Raw genomic sequence first — 12,560 nt, forward strand, 5'->3', positions numbered from 1 at the left:
ATTTCTGAGTAGGAAAAATAAAATGAAACGCCCCCTAAAGTTGGACCTCCCAGTCGGAAAGAATTTCAGAACTCATATGCTGGTGAAGGTTCTCTGTCATCCAGGTCATGGTAATCCAAAGGGTTCAAATGAAGGTAAATGGACTTCTTTAGTTTCTTGAAGACGTTTCACTTCTCGTTTCACTTGAATGCTTATATTCTGATTTGAAGTTTGTATATTTAAACTTTGAGTGAAATAAAGAATTGAATTGAATTGAATTGAAATGCTTGAATCTCAGAACTCCGACCTCGACATCCAAAATAGCAGCTCTCCTTATCAACAACAGTATATCAGTCAAACATGTTTATTTTACAAAACACACTTACTTTGCAAACCAATCTGAATCATGTTCAGTAATGGCATTTATTCATATATTTTCTTTTCTTTAGTTAAGCCAGATAACTAAAGAATTTTGCCTCTTTGAAAAGCAGACCCTTGTCAAAATGGCAAAGACTTCAAAAAGTATAATGTGTCATGTAAGAAACATTTAATGCGCCAAACCTATTGTTAAAAAATATACATAACTACATAAAGTGCAGGTAAATTGATGCTTTGGTGAGGCCTTCCCTGGAGCAAGCAAGAGGGAAAGCTGCTAGCACTGATGGCTCATCGGACATCTGTCAGGCAAAAGGACACGCCCCTAAATATTCATAAATTTCAAGCTTTAATTATATTTAATTGTTGTCATGGCCATGAACGTGATCTAAATGTATTTATTTTTTTGTACCAGGTTGTAAACATGTTTATTTAAACACTGGAGTCAAAGAGAACTTGCTCCTTATTAGAGCCAGCCCCTAGAAGATGAGGGTAGAACTTCTGTGTTGGTTTCACTTTTGGCAGCTGAGATTGCCCCGGTCCCAATCCACTCAGTGTCAGGAATATATAAACATCGGATGCAGTCATGCAAACTACACAACGATGCTTAGCCAAATTACTGCTAACGCTAGCCCAAGTTACTACTAATGCTAGCCTGAGCTGCTAATGTCCATGTTGGACATCGGTCACTCAAGCGCATGCCACCCACCTCGCAGACATCAGCCGGATAAAAACTCACTTCCTTGTTTGTGCACCACACACACACTCAGTGCAGTTGCATGTGCACTGACTGACATCCAAGTCGATCCAGGTCAATCTTATTGTAATAAGCTGGGAGTCTTTATCCTAGTTTACATGCTCAATGAAAACCAGCCTCTCAAATAGAGTTTGTTCCACTCCGGTACAGTAGGTGGTTGCATGCCCCCCTCCATGTCGGCTTCCAGTTGGCTTCCAGGGAAGCAGACAGAATTTAAACAGGATATGCACAATGGCTGAAGGAATGTACAACAACAACAGTTCAGCACAGCTTGTTTGGTATGTACTGTCCTGTTTATGATGTTGCTTTGTGATGATGGTCTCGTCAGAAGGCTGCTTCAGTGGTCTCGTCAATTCCATAACGCGAGCGTCCTGTTTAGTTTGGCTGACCTGTTTACATGCAGAATGTATTCGGATTGTTACCGCATTGTCTTGGTGCTTCAGCTTGATTAGAACCAGTTTGCCTTCAGCCAGACTAACACGTTTATGTGCAATTAAAAAAAAAACGATTTGATTCTTTTTAGGGTAATACTTCCGTTTTCTTATGCGCATGTAAACGCACTGACTAGCTTATAGGGGAGCCGTAGGTGTAGCATCCCCAGTTGAAAAGATGGTCTCTCAAACTGATGGTTCTTAATCCTTTTATTAAATAGCCGTGCATGTGAACACACCGTAAGAGCTACAACATACAGAATAAAAGACTATTAGTAAATCAAACAGTGTGTTACCTTTAACCCTTTTGACTTATTTATTAATCACAAATTAATTCTCTTTACCTTTCATAACAAATAACACTGAAACTTGTCAATTATTGCATAGAACAGTGAAATTGTTGCATCGCTGCCTAGACATGACAAGATACGTTAGCACCCTCTAGCGGGTGAAAAACTTGGCCTTTATGCTTAGCAGAGGTCAACAGCTATATGCTCCGTATAACAACAAAGTGCATATCTACAGGACAAACTTTGTTACAAACCTCGTTCCCTCATCAACCAGGTGCTAAGAAACTGCTTTCAACTCAGTATTGCACCTTAATAGCCGTTCTTTTTTTCCATTCCCGTCCATTAACCACAGAGCACACCTTCTCTCTGTGCATTAGATCTCGCGCTTCGGCTATATAGTTTACGCCACTTGATTTACGGCACCTTGTCGCTCTGTGACTTTCAAAGTAAGAGCATCCGCTCCAACAATACAACAGTCGCTCATAACTTTACGAACTACTTTACAAAATATTAACGTGGTCATTTACAGTAGGACTGAATCGGCCCATCAGCATGCAGCTCATTTAATTTTCACGTCGTGGCTGAGAGGGTGGGGAAGCCCAGTCTTTTTATTTTAGGGCCTAATAATTGAGTTGTGTTTGGCCATTTATCTAGGCTCCTGGGACACTGTGAGCCCCAACAAAGTTCCATATGCATAGAGGCTCAAAGAACAGTTTCTGTTGAAAATAAACACTTTCTAGGAGACATTTAATGGACCCAATAACAACGTGTGTTGCTGCTGTCTTAAATCAGCAAACAATCTCCTAAAGAAACTCCATATTTAATGTTACAGATGTGGGAGAAGACCTTCTGAGGTTGTGCAAGAGGAACATATCTTTAAACAAACACAAAACAGAGCCAGCAGGTAAGGTGTTGTCTTTTATATAATGTTTATGAGCACCCCCCGTCTCTCTGTCTGTGATATTTATGTTGAATTCTGACAAGTATTTATCAGTTTTTCAGAACTTGACTTGATCGTGAGCCTGTTGCCTGCTAGCATTAGAATTACTCAATCTGCCCGATCCCAAACTTTGGACGATTTCTGCCCTTTACAATGGTTTGTGTCTTTGCTGGTTTCTCTATTTACCTCCACAGAAGCTAGGTCACCACACTGTGTGCCAGATAAATGTGTAGAGACTGTGATGTGCACATTTAACAAAGCCCTGAATCAGTAAAAAATTATTTGAGGAAATTAACGAATCAAACCAATCAAATGATTCTATGATTCGTTTCAGCCCTAAATGAAACAGCTACAGTCACACACATTGCTCCAAGGAGCCATTTAGAACTGCTGCACGCTATAGGGAGGAAACTGTAGCGAAGAGGTGCGGGGAATCTTCTGCTCCCATGTTCCATATAGTGTGGTAACGGTAGCCGTGGCAATTGTCGTCACCATGGCAATGGGCTCAGGAACTCACGGAGATCCTCAAAACAGCGTTTTAGGGCGTTGTGAGCCTGCCCACTTCCCTTGACTGAGTATCCTCCTTGAACCGTCACCTTATCGTGGTGGAGGAGTTTGAGTGCCCTAATGATCCTAGGAGCTATGTTGTCTGGGGCACTTAGTGCCCCTGGTAGGGTCTCCCATGACAAATTGGTCTTAGGTGAAGGGTGAGACAAAGAACGGTTCACAGAATCTTTCATGGCGGTTAAAACGAAGAGTCGGAGTACCCGGCCCGGAGGGTTACCGGGGTCCCACCCTGGAGCCAGGCCTGGGGTTGGGGCCCGTGAGCGAGCGCCTGGTGGCCGGGCTTTCGCCCATGGGGCCCGGCCGGGCCCAGCCCGAACCGGATACATGGGCTCGTCCAACTGTGGACCCACCACCCGCAGGAGGAACATGAAGGGTCCGGTGCAATGCGAATCGGGTGGCAGACCAAGGCGGGAGCCTTGGCGGTTCAATCCCCGGACAAGAAAACTGGTTTTTGGGACATGGAACGTCACCTCACTGGCGGGGAAGGAGCCGGAGCTTGTGGCAGAGGTTGAGCGGTACCGGCTAGATATAGTCGGACTCACCTCGACACATTGCATTGGCTCTGGAACCCGAGACCTGGAGAGGGGTTGGACACTCTACTTTGCTGGAGTTGCTCCGGGTGAGAGGCGGAGGGCTGGGGTTGGCATTTTGTTAGCCCCGAGACTCTCTGCCTGTGTGTTGGGGTTTACCCCGGGGGACAAGAGGGTAGCTTCCTTGCGCCTTCGGGTCGGGGAACGGGTCCTGACTGTTGTTTGTGCTTATGGGCCAAATATCAGTTCAGAGTACCCACCCTTTTTGGAGTCCCTGGGATGAGTGCTAGATAGTGCTCCATCAGGGGACTCCATTGTCCTGCTGGGGGACTTCAATGCTCACGTGGGCAATGACAGCTTGACCTGGAGGGGTGTGATTGGGAGGAACGGCCCACCTAATCTGAACTCGAGCGGTGTTTTGTTATTGGACTTCTGTGCAAGCCGCAGTTTGGCCATAACGAACACCATGTTCGAACATAAGGATGCCCACCGGTACACTTGGTACCAGGGCAGCCTAGGTCACAGGTCGCTGATAGATTTTGTAGTCGTATCATCTGACCTGCGGCCGTATGTTTTGGACACCCGAGTGAAGAGAGGGGCGGAGCTGTCAACTGATCACCACCTGGTGGTGAGTTGGATCAGATGGCAAGGGAACATGCCGCGTAGACCTGGCAGACCCAAACGCATAGTGAGGGTCTGCTGGGAACGCCTGGCAGAAGAACCTGTCAAGACGGTCTTCAATTCCCACCTCCGGCAGAGCTTTGACCACGTCCCGAGAGCAGTGGGGGACATTGAGTCCGAGTGGGCCTTGTTCCACTCTGCGATTGTCGAGGCGGCTGTTGCTAGCTGTGGTCGTAAGGTGGCCGGTGCCAGTCGTGGTGGCAACCCCCGTACCCGCTGGTGGACACCAGAGGTTCGGGGAGCCGTCAGGCTGAAGAAGGAGGCCTACAGGGCGTGGCTGGTCTGTGGGTCTCCGGAGGCAGCAGACAGGTACCGGATAGCCAAGCGGGGTGCAGCAGTGGCAGTTGCCGAGGCAAAATCTCGGGCGTGGGAGGAGTTTGGTGAGGCCATGGAGAAAGACTATCGATCGGCTCCAAAGAGGTTCTGGCAAACTGTCCGGCGCCTCAGGAGAGGAAGGCAGCAACTCGCTCACACTGTTTACAGTGGGGATGGGGAGCTGCTGACGTCAACTGAGGCTATAGTCGGACGGTGGAAGGAATACTTTGAGGAGCTCCTCAATCCCACCAATGCGCATTCCGAGGAGGAACCAGAGCTGGGAGGCCTGGGGATGGACTGTCCGATCTCGGGGGCAGAAGTTGCTGAGGTAGTCAAACAACTACACAGCGGCGGAGCCCCGGGGGCGGATGAGGTTTGTCCTGGGTATCTCAAGGCTATGGATGTTGTAGGGCTGTCATGGTTGACACGTCTCTACAACATTGCGTGGTCATCGGGGCCAGTTCCTAGGGAGTGGCAGACCGGGGTGGTGGTCCCCATCTTTAAGAAGGGTGACCTGAGGGTGTGTTCCAACTATAGGGGGATCACACTCCTCAGCCTCCCTGGAAAGGTCTACGCCAAGGTACTGGAGAGGAGGGTCCGATCGATAGTTGAATCTCAGATAGAGGAGGAGCAATGTGGTTTTCGTCCTGGCCGTGGAACTGTGGACCAGCTCTATACCCTTGCAAGGGTGATGGAGGGGGCATGGGAGTTTGCCCAACCAATCCACATGTGCTTTGTGGATTTGGAGAAGGCTTATGACCGTGTCCCCAGGGGCACCCTGTGGGGGACGCTCCAGGAGTATGGGGTGGGTGGCTTTCTGTTAAGGGCCATTCAGTCCCTTTACCAGAGGAGCGTGAGTTTGGTCCGCATAGCCGGTAGTAAGTCGGACCTGGTCCCAGTGAGGGTTGGACTCCGCCAGGGCTGCCCTTTGTCACCGGTTCTGTTCATCACTTTTATGGACAGAATTTCTAGACGCAGCCGTGGTGTGGAGTGTGTCGAGTTTGGTGGCAGGAGAATCTCGTCTCTGCTTTTTGCGGATGATGTGGTCCTCCTAGCTTCATCCAGCTCTGACCTTCAGCTCTTGCTGGGTAGGTTCGCGGCCGAATGTGAAGCGGCTGGGATGAGGATCAGCACCTCCAAATCTGAGACCATGGTTCTCGACCGGAAAAGGGTGGCTTGCCACCTCCAGGTCGGGGGAGAGGTCCTACCTCAAGTGGCGGAGTTTAAGTATCTCGGGGTCTTGTTCACGAGTGAGGGTAGGAGGGATCGGGAGATCGACAGGCGGATTGGTTCGGCGTCTGCAGTGATGCGGACGCTGAGCCGATCTGTCGTGGGGAAGAGGGAGCTGAGCCAGAAAGCCAGGCTCTCGATTTACCGGTCGATCTACGTCCCAATCCTCACCTATGGTCTTGAGCTTTGGGTAATGACCGAAAGAACGAGATCGCGGATACAAGCGGCCGAAATGAGTTTCCTCCGTAGGGTGGCCGGGCTCAGCCTTAGAGATAGGGTGAGGAGCTCGGACATTCGGGAGGGACTCGGAGTAGAACCGCTGCTCCTCCGGATCGAAAGGAGCCAGTTGAGGTGGTTTGGGCATCTGGTCAGGATGCCTCCTGGACGCCTCCCCGGGGAGGTGTTTCGGGCATGTCCTGCCGGCAGAAGGCCCCCGGGTCGACCCAGGACACGTTGGAGAGGTTACATCTCCAATCTGGTCCGGGAACGCCTTGGGGTCCTGCCGGAGGAGCTGGTGGCCAAGGCCGGGGAGAGGACGGCCTGGAGCTCCCTAATTGGGATGCTGCCCCCGCGACCCGGACCCGGATAAGCGGAGGAAGACGAAGACGAAGACGAAGCATCTACTTCTAAGAACAGTTACAGGATCATTTGGTTCAAACTTCAGAGACTCATCTTAGGTAAACCCTAATAGCTTCTTCTGTGACCTTTTAGGTGGGGAGGTGAGAGTAAAACATCTGGACTGGCTCCAGCACAGCCTTTGTACAGGTACACACACATGCACACACAGTGTGGAGTTCCTCTGGGCGTGGTGCTTGGTCCAGCACTCTTTACTTTGTTTCCATTAGGTTGAATTATTAGAATCCCAAGACAAATTTCCATAGTTAAGCTGATGCCACACAGTTTAATTTATCCACAAAGCCTGATGGATTTAATCAGCCGAACTACAGGCACGTTAAAGACCTTTAAAGGTTCACAGTGTAAGAATCCTGTGGTGAACTTTGGGTACCGCATTTCAAAACAAACAAGTGACGCCCCTGCTCCCGATCCGTGAGTTCCTTGGCTGTTGCCAGTTACAAATGGCCTGTATTTGATATAGCACCTTCTAGAGTCCTGGAACCCCCCAAGGCGCTTTACAACACAATCAGTCATTCACCCATTCACACACTGGTGGGGATGAGCTACGATGTAGCCACAGCTGCCCTGGGGCGCACTGACAGAGGTGAGGCTGCCGAGCACTGGCACCACCGGTCCCTCCGACCACCACCAGCAGGCAATGTGGGTTAAGTGTCTTGCCCAAGGACACAACGACAGCGATAGACTGAGCGGGGCTCGTACCTGCATCCTTCCGATTACGGGGTGAGCACTTAACTCCTCCATCGCCCCATGGACATTGCGGATGGAGTTACGGAGAGCTCCAAGCCCAGCCCATGCAGTAACAAATCTCATCCCTTGTGTAGCATGGTTGGGTGTGGCATATGCATTCACCGTGCGTTTAGCCTCGCAAACTGCTTCACCATCAAAATTTCGGTTTGATGGTGTTTTGAACAACTGATGTTGGCCCCATTTATAGGGTGAGGGTCTGGACTCTTCCTGACATAAACGTCAACGATGCCAGCCATTCAGGACCACCGTAGGGATTTCTAAGCTTCTGAGGAGGTCACGCATAGTAAGACACTCACTCCTGCTAAATCAGACAAATGGGCTTTTACACCTATGAAGCAGTAGCTTCATTGTATTTCCTGTTTTTTTTTCTGCCAGCTGCCATCACTTGGTCTTACACCTTCATCAATCTCTCCATCAGTTCTGTGCACTAGTGTGCCTGACTGACAGTGTAGGCTGCGTAGCTTGCTGCCACCTAGAACATAGTTTGGCAAGACTCTAATACTAAAAGTCACCTTGCCCACCAGTTGAGAAGCACTGAACTAGTCGATGCATTTATTAAATTCAGGCTTGATTATTGTAGTTCTCGATGATCAGGACATCCTAAAGGTTAAGCTGATGCTGCAGCCTGAGTTCTGATTAAAGGTCTAATCTCTCCAGTTTTAGCAGCACTTCATCGGCTTGCTCCAAGTTCCAGAACTGAATTTAATACTTGTAAAGCTCTGAAAGATCAAACTCCTTCTCCTTTTTCCAGATGTTGCCAGCTGAGCACCTGCTCCCAGGTTTGGTCATTAACACATCTGCTTGTCTTCGTAGACGCTGGTGTGGAGTTTAGTTGGACAGAGGAAGAAGTGGCCGATCTGTATGACAACACCAGATTCATCGTGGCTGCAGATGGTGGGATAGCTGGTGTTGTTGCCGTATCCTTCTGTTATTCCATCAGAATGTCTTTACCTACCTAGTTATCAGTTGGTTGGGGGAAGCTCTGATCCAATCAGATGATTTTCAATGGATGGAAATCAGGTGGAAAAGGTTGAATTTATTCCCATAAAACAACAAACACGACTTTTTAAACTCATCATGAGATAGAGATTTTCAAACAGAACAATAAAGGCTTAGTTTTAAAAACAAAAAGTTCCTCTACATCAGGGGTCTCAAATGTGTCGCTCGCCTGGAAGCAGCCAGCAAGCCGCCCTGCCTGTGATTAACCAGGGACGGCTTTTAAATTTGATGGCAAGCCGTCCCCATTTCTCGTAATATCTAATGTAAAATTAGCATTTTGTGGAAGTAAAATAAAAATCAGCTTATTGCACAAATCTTTAGGCAAACGTGTTCTACTGGAAATACACAGAATGGATTAATTGCTCAGATTGCAGCACAGATCCCTGTTTCTGGTCTCAGCAGCTGCAGGTGGACGGGGTGATGTTGGTTATACAGACCCGGTTTCAGAAAAACATCCTCAGTGAAATATTCTGGGCGACATCAAAGTCCTCTCTGCGGTAAAACCTCTTCAACACATATCTCCCTCTCTCTCTCTGTGTTGCACACAGCCATCAGACCCACGGATCAGCTGATCCAGAGGCAGAGAAATAGGATAAATACATTTGTCAACTAAAACACAGCAAAGCATCATTTTACCTGCAGTTATTGAACTTAAAGCGCATCTTTAATGTTCCTTAAAATGGTAGAAAAGCATCATCTAAGGTCAAGAAGTTATTTTGGTTACCCTTCCTGGTCTCCAGATAACTAGCAGGTGTTTAAAAATACTCAGTCAAGGGAAGTGGGCAGGCTTCCCTAAGAAACTAGCGGTTTCGGAGTCACGTGACTCATTAAGTACCTCAGGGAAACCTTAGAGGAAGACGGGTTATTTTAGTTACTGAGGTAACACCGATTCAACTAGTTTAACGATGGTTAATGTTTGTGTATGTTGGGCTTGTACCAACTCCCGTTTGTCCGGACATCGTGTTCGTCGATTTCCACAACAGAAAATGAGCGTGAGAATCGTAGAGATCAGACCACATAAACATAGAGGCGACATGGGCTGGGGTTTTCTATCGGCGCTGCTGTAACTGCAGGCCGCCAGTCAGCTTAATTCTTGTAGAATTTCTTTCACCTTATTTTAATGAGAACATTTGTCTCTCCTTAAGTTTGTCTTGAGTTAATTAGTCGTTATTTTACTTTGCTCCCCTCTTATTCTTTTCTTGTAAAGTCTGAATGAATGTGTCTGACACATTGAGGTTCTTCTTTGCTCTAATTTAATAACTTGTTGGAGGTGCGACTTTCTTCAAAGAATTGTACTTTTGTATTTTAATGGAATTCTGTTGTTTCCTTTTTCTCAATAAAAAAAAAGACAAAAACAAAAAAACAACTGCAGGCCGCCATGTTGGAAGGGTCACCAGTCCCCTCCAGTGCATTCATTGGACTAGATAAGTCGAGTAATCCCACATACGTACGCCGGTTGTTGAAACCGTAGATCACACAAAAACAGGCATAGCTGCTCACTCAGCGTAGAGTCCAATTAGGTTGTTGGGGAGTGAGGGACCCATCCAATATGGCGGCGAAGTGGTTACACTCCAGCTCTCATTGTTGCCTCTACGTATTTGGTGTTTGTTTCATCTCGTTCCCATCTCTTGTGGCAACTAGCTGTTTGTTTCATAAAAATAGTACATTCATGCTTAATTTCTTATCCCTGTTTGGCCTGTTCCCATCTACTCCTGCTGCTGGCTCAAAACTATGGCTGTATTACACTTGAACGTATATTCCTGTTAGGAATCTGGAGCTCTGAGTTGCTGCTGCAAATCCTTTTTTTCTGAGCAGAGTCAGGAGCGTTTTCCTTCAGCGACGTTCCAGAAAGAGGCACTGTTTTTAGACGGAGGAGCTAGGAGCGCCTAGTTGGAACAGTAGCACATTTTATTTTCAAGGATCTTCCTTTTTAAAATGGAAATATAAAGTTTAGACCTGTTACAATATAAAGGCTTCAACATGTGTTTAACATGGCAGGAAAGCAGGAAGAAATGTTGTTTCTGTTTTTATATATTTTTGTACTTCAGTTCAAACTATTTAGAAATGTGTGTTTTCATCACATTTAGCTTGTATTTTATTTAAATATCTTCAGCTTTATTCATTAGTGGGAAGTTTTGTGTTGAATGTTTGGAAAAATAATCATAACAGCAATTACTTGAAAGGTTTTGTACTAAAAGCCATTTAAAGAACATGAAATGTTCATTAAATGGCTGTAGCGTGAACCTTCATCACGTTACAAAGGCATTCTGTAGTTTTTGGAAGCGTTTGTTTGTTTGTGACTAAGTAGCTGAACAACAAACATATCAAATCATTCACATGATGTAGTTTCATACTCATTATCTGGTTAGTTAATAAACAAAATGAGTTTGATTTGCAGAATGTCACCATTTTCCTTGTAGCTTTTTTATAACATTGATGTGTAGAAACACAGAGAAGTCATGGACCCATCCCAGTAACACCAGTCTGCGTGTTTCTGTTACCAGTTTGCTATGATGATGATCTGACCGATGGCCTCTTCAGAACTCTCTACCGACTCTGCAGCAGTTTCACTCACAGCTGCACAATCTTCATTTCTTTAGAGAAAAGGTCAGTTAAAGTCCTGAGTTACCAGTTGATCAGTGAAATGTGGTGTTGTTTCAGAGGTCTGCTCGTGAGTAGTGACAAAACCAAAAGAGATGTAGACGCTGGTGACAAACTCCACATCTGTTAGGCATCAACACTAGTAATGACGAGATGATGGTGGACACAGACGGCGCCGTGGAGCTCTGCTGTCATCGTAGGAGATCACACACTGAGTCTGTATGGTGTTTAGGCTGCGTCTCCTTCATTAACACACATCCAGCTCCATCCCAGGGTCATGCTCATCCGGATTCTGTCCCATTCATCCCACTGAGGGTGCTCTGGTTAAAACCTCCACGGCAGCTGGTTCCTCTTATTTTGTTGAATCGTGGACACAGTGTTTACGGCTTTGCTGCACATGTGTGAGATGTGTTCAGTGGCTGAGACTTCTGTGCCTGAGCAGGATGAACTTCACTCTGAGACACATGGACGTGACGTGCCAGGCCTACAACCACTTCAGACGCTGTCTGTCCCAGCTGCAGGACCTGAGTGACGGACGGTGCGTCTTCAGGGTGGAACAGGTTCCTCTAAGCTTCTCTCAGTTCCTGCTGTACGAACGCATCGAGCAGCTGGTGAGTCCAACATGATCACGCTCCCCTCTAACTAACACGGGTTAGCTGTAACGGCTTCAGGTGTTTGATGCAATGGAGCGTTTTGGATTATCACCTCGTAAGAGGGTGTGTGTGTGCGTGCGTGCGAGAGTTCATGCTGTTATGTAGCTCGGCTGGGCTCCCTTCACATCACGGTTTCTCTTCATTGTTCTGCAGGAGCTGTGGAAGCTGAGTGCTGCTCTTCTCCCATTGGTGGATGTCCAGTTGGATTCTGACTTGCTCTCCTCCTGACCAGATTCATCCCGTCATATTTCACTAGATTATAGTGTACAGGGAAAAGGAGAAGCCAGTTTTTCACCTGCTGCATGATATGTTCTCCTCTGCTGTGTCTTCTCGCCCACAGAGGAGATTCTGAAGGATGTTGTAGGTTCCTGTCTCAGGAACCACAGGTCAGACCCTGGAACGTAGAATGGGTCTTAAAGGATCTGCATCTGCTGTGTGGAACGACACCGATAAACATTAAAGCAGCACTACATAGTGTGTTCACTTAAAGGGTTGAAAGGTTAAGGTCCAGTCTCCTAGTAGCGGTTCAGATCATCTCTAACGTGCCGAACAACGGAAGAGTTCACTGATTTATTTACTTATTTATAGGGATGCAAACAATTAAAAGGAGAACATCTACATGAAACGGGCTAAAGCGTGATTGTCTCAGCTGATTTTGGTAACGAAACGTTTTACTCTGGTTACCATTAAGGGAATTTTAAAGGGCCTGTGTGGAGGGTGAAGCCTTCTTTTAAGCCAAGCTGCTTGTTGTCGTAGTTTGTTTTAACATTTGGACTTTGTCCAACAACAGTTGATGTTTTACCATGTAAACTTTACGCTGTCAAACTGA

The 12,560-nt window shown here is 47.0% G+C and overlaps 1 protein-coding gene across 4 annotated transcripts in view; it reads left to right on the forward strand.

Annotated features, from left to right (window-relative positions):
- The window catches only part of mettl22 (methyltransferase 22, Kin17 lysine), a 46,899-nt gene extending 34,540 nt beyond the window's left edge, over positions 1 to 12,359 (forward strand). For all 4 annotated transcript variants that reach the window (XM_054742210.2, XM_054742211.2, XM_070546967.1 and 1 more), the window contains 6 exons: positions 2,665 to 2,736; positions 6,807 to 6,860; positions 8,292 to 8,372; positions 10,982 to 11,084; positions 11,521 to 11,689; positions 11,885 to 12,359. In XM_054742210.2, the coding sequence (XP_054598185.1) occupies positions 2,665 to 2,736; positions 6,807 to 6,860; positions 8,292 to 8,372; positions 10,982 to 11,084; positions 11,521 to 11,689; positions 11,885 to 11,959 (554 nt within the window). In that variant the 3' untranslated portion in view covers positions 11,960 to 12,359. The remainder of the gene's footprint in view (positions 1 to 2,664; positions 2,737 to 6,806; positions 6,861 to 8,291; positions 8,373 to 10,981; positions 11,085 to 11,520; positions 11,690 to 11,884) is intronic.
- The last annotated feature ends 201 nt before the right edge of the window (positions 12,360 to 12,560 follow it).

This window comes from Nothobranchius furzeri, chromosome 18, assembly GCF_043380555.1.
Source record: "Nothobranchius furzeri strain GRZ-AD chromosome 18, NfurGRZ-RIMD1, whole genome shotgun sequence".
Taxonomy (NCBI): Eukaryota; Metazoa; Chordata; class Actinopteri; order Cyprinodontiformes; family Nothobranchiidae; genus Nothobranchius; species Nothobranchius furzeri.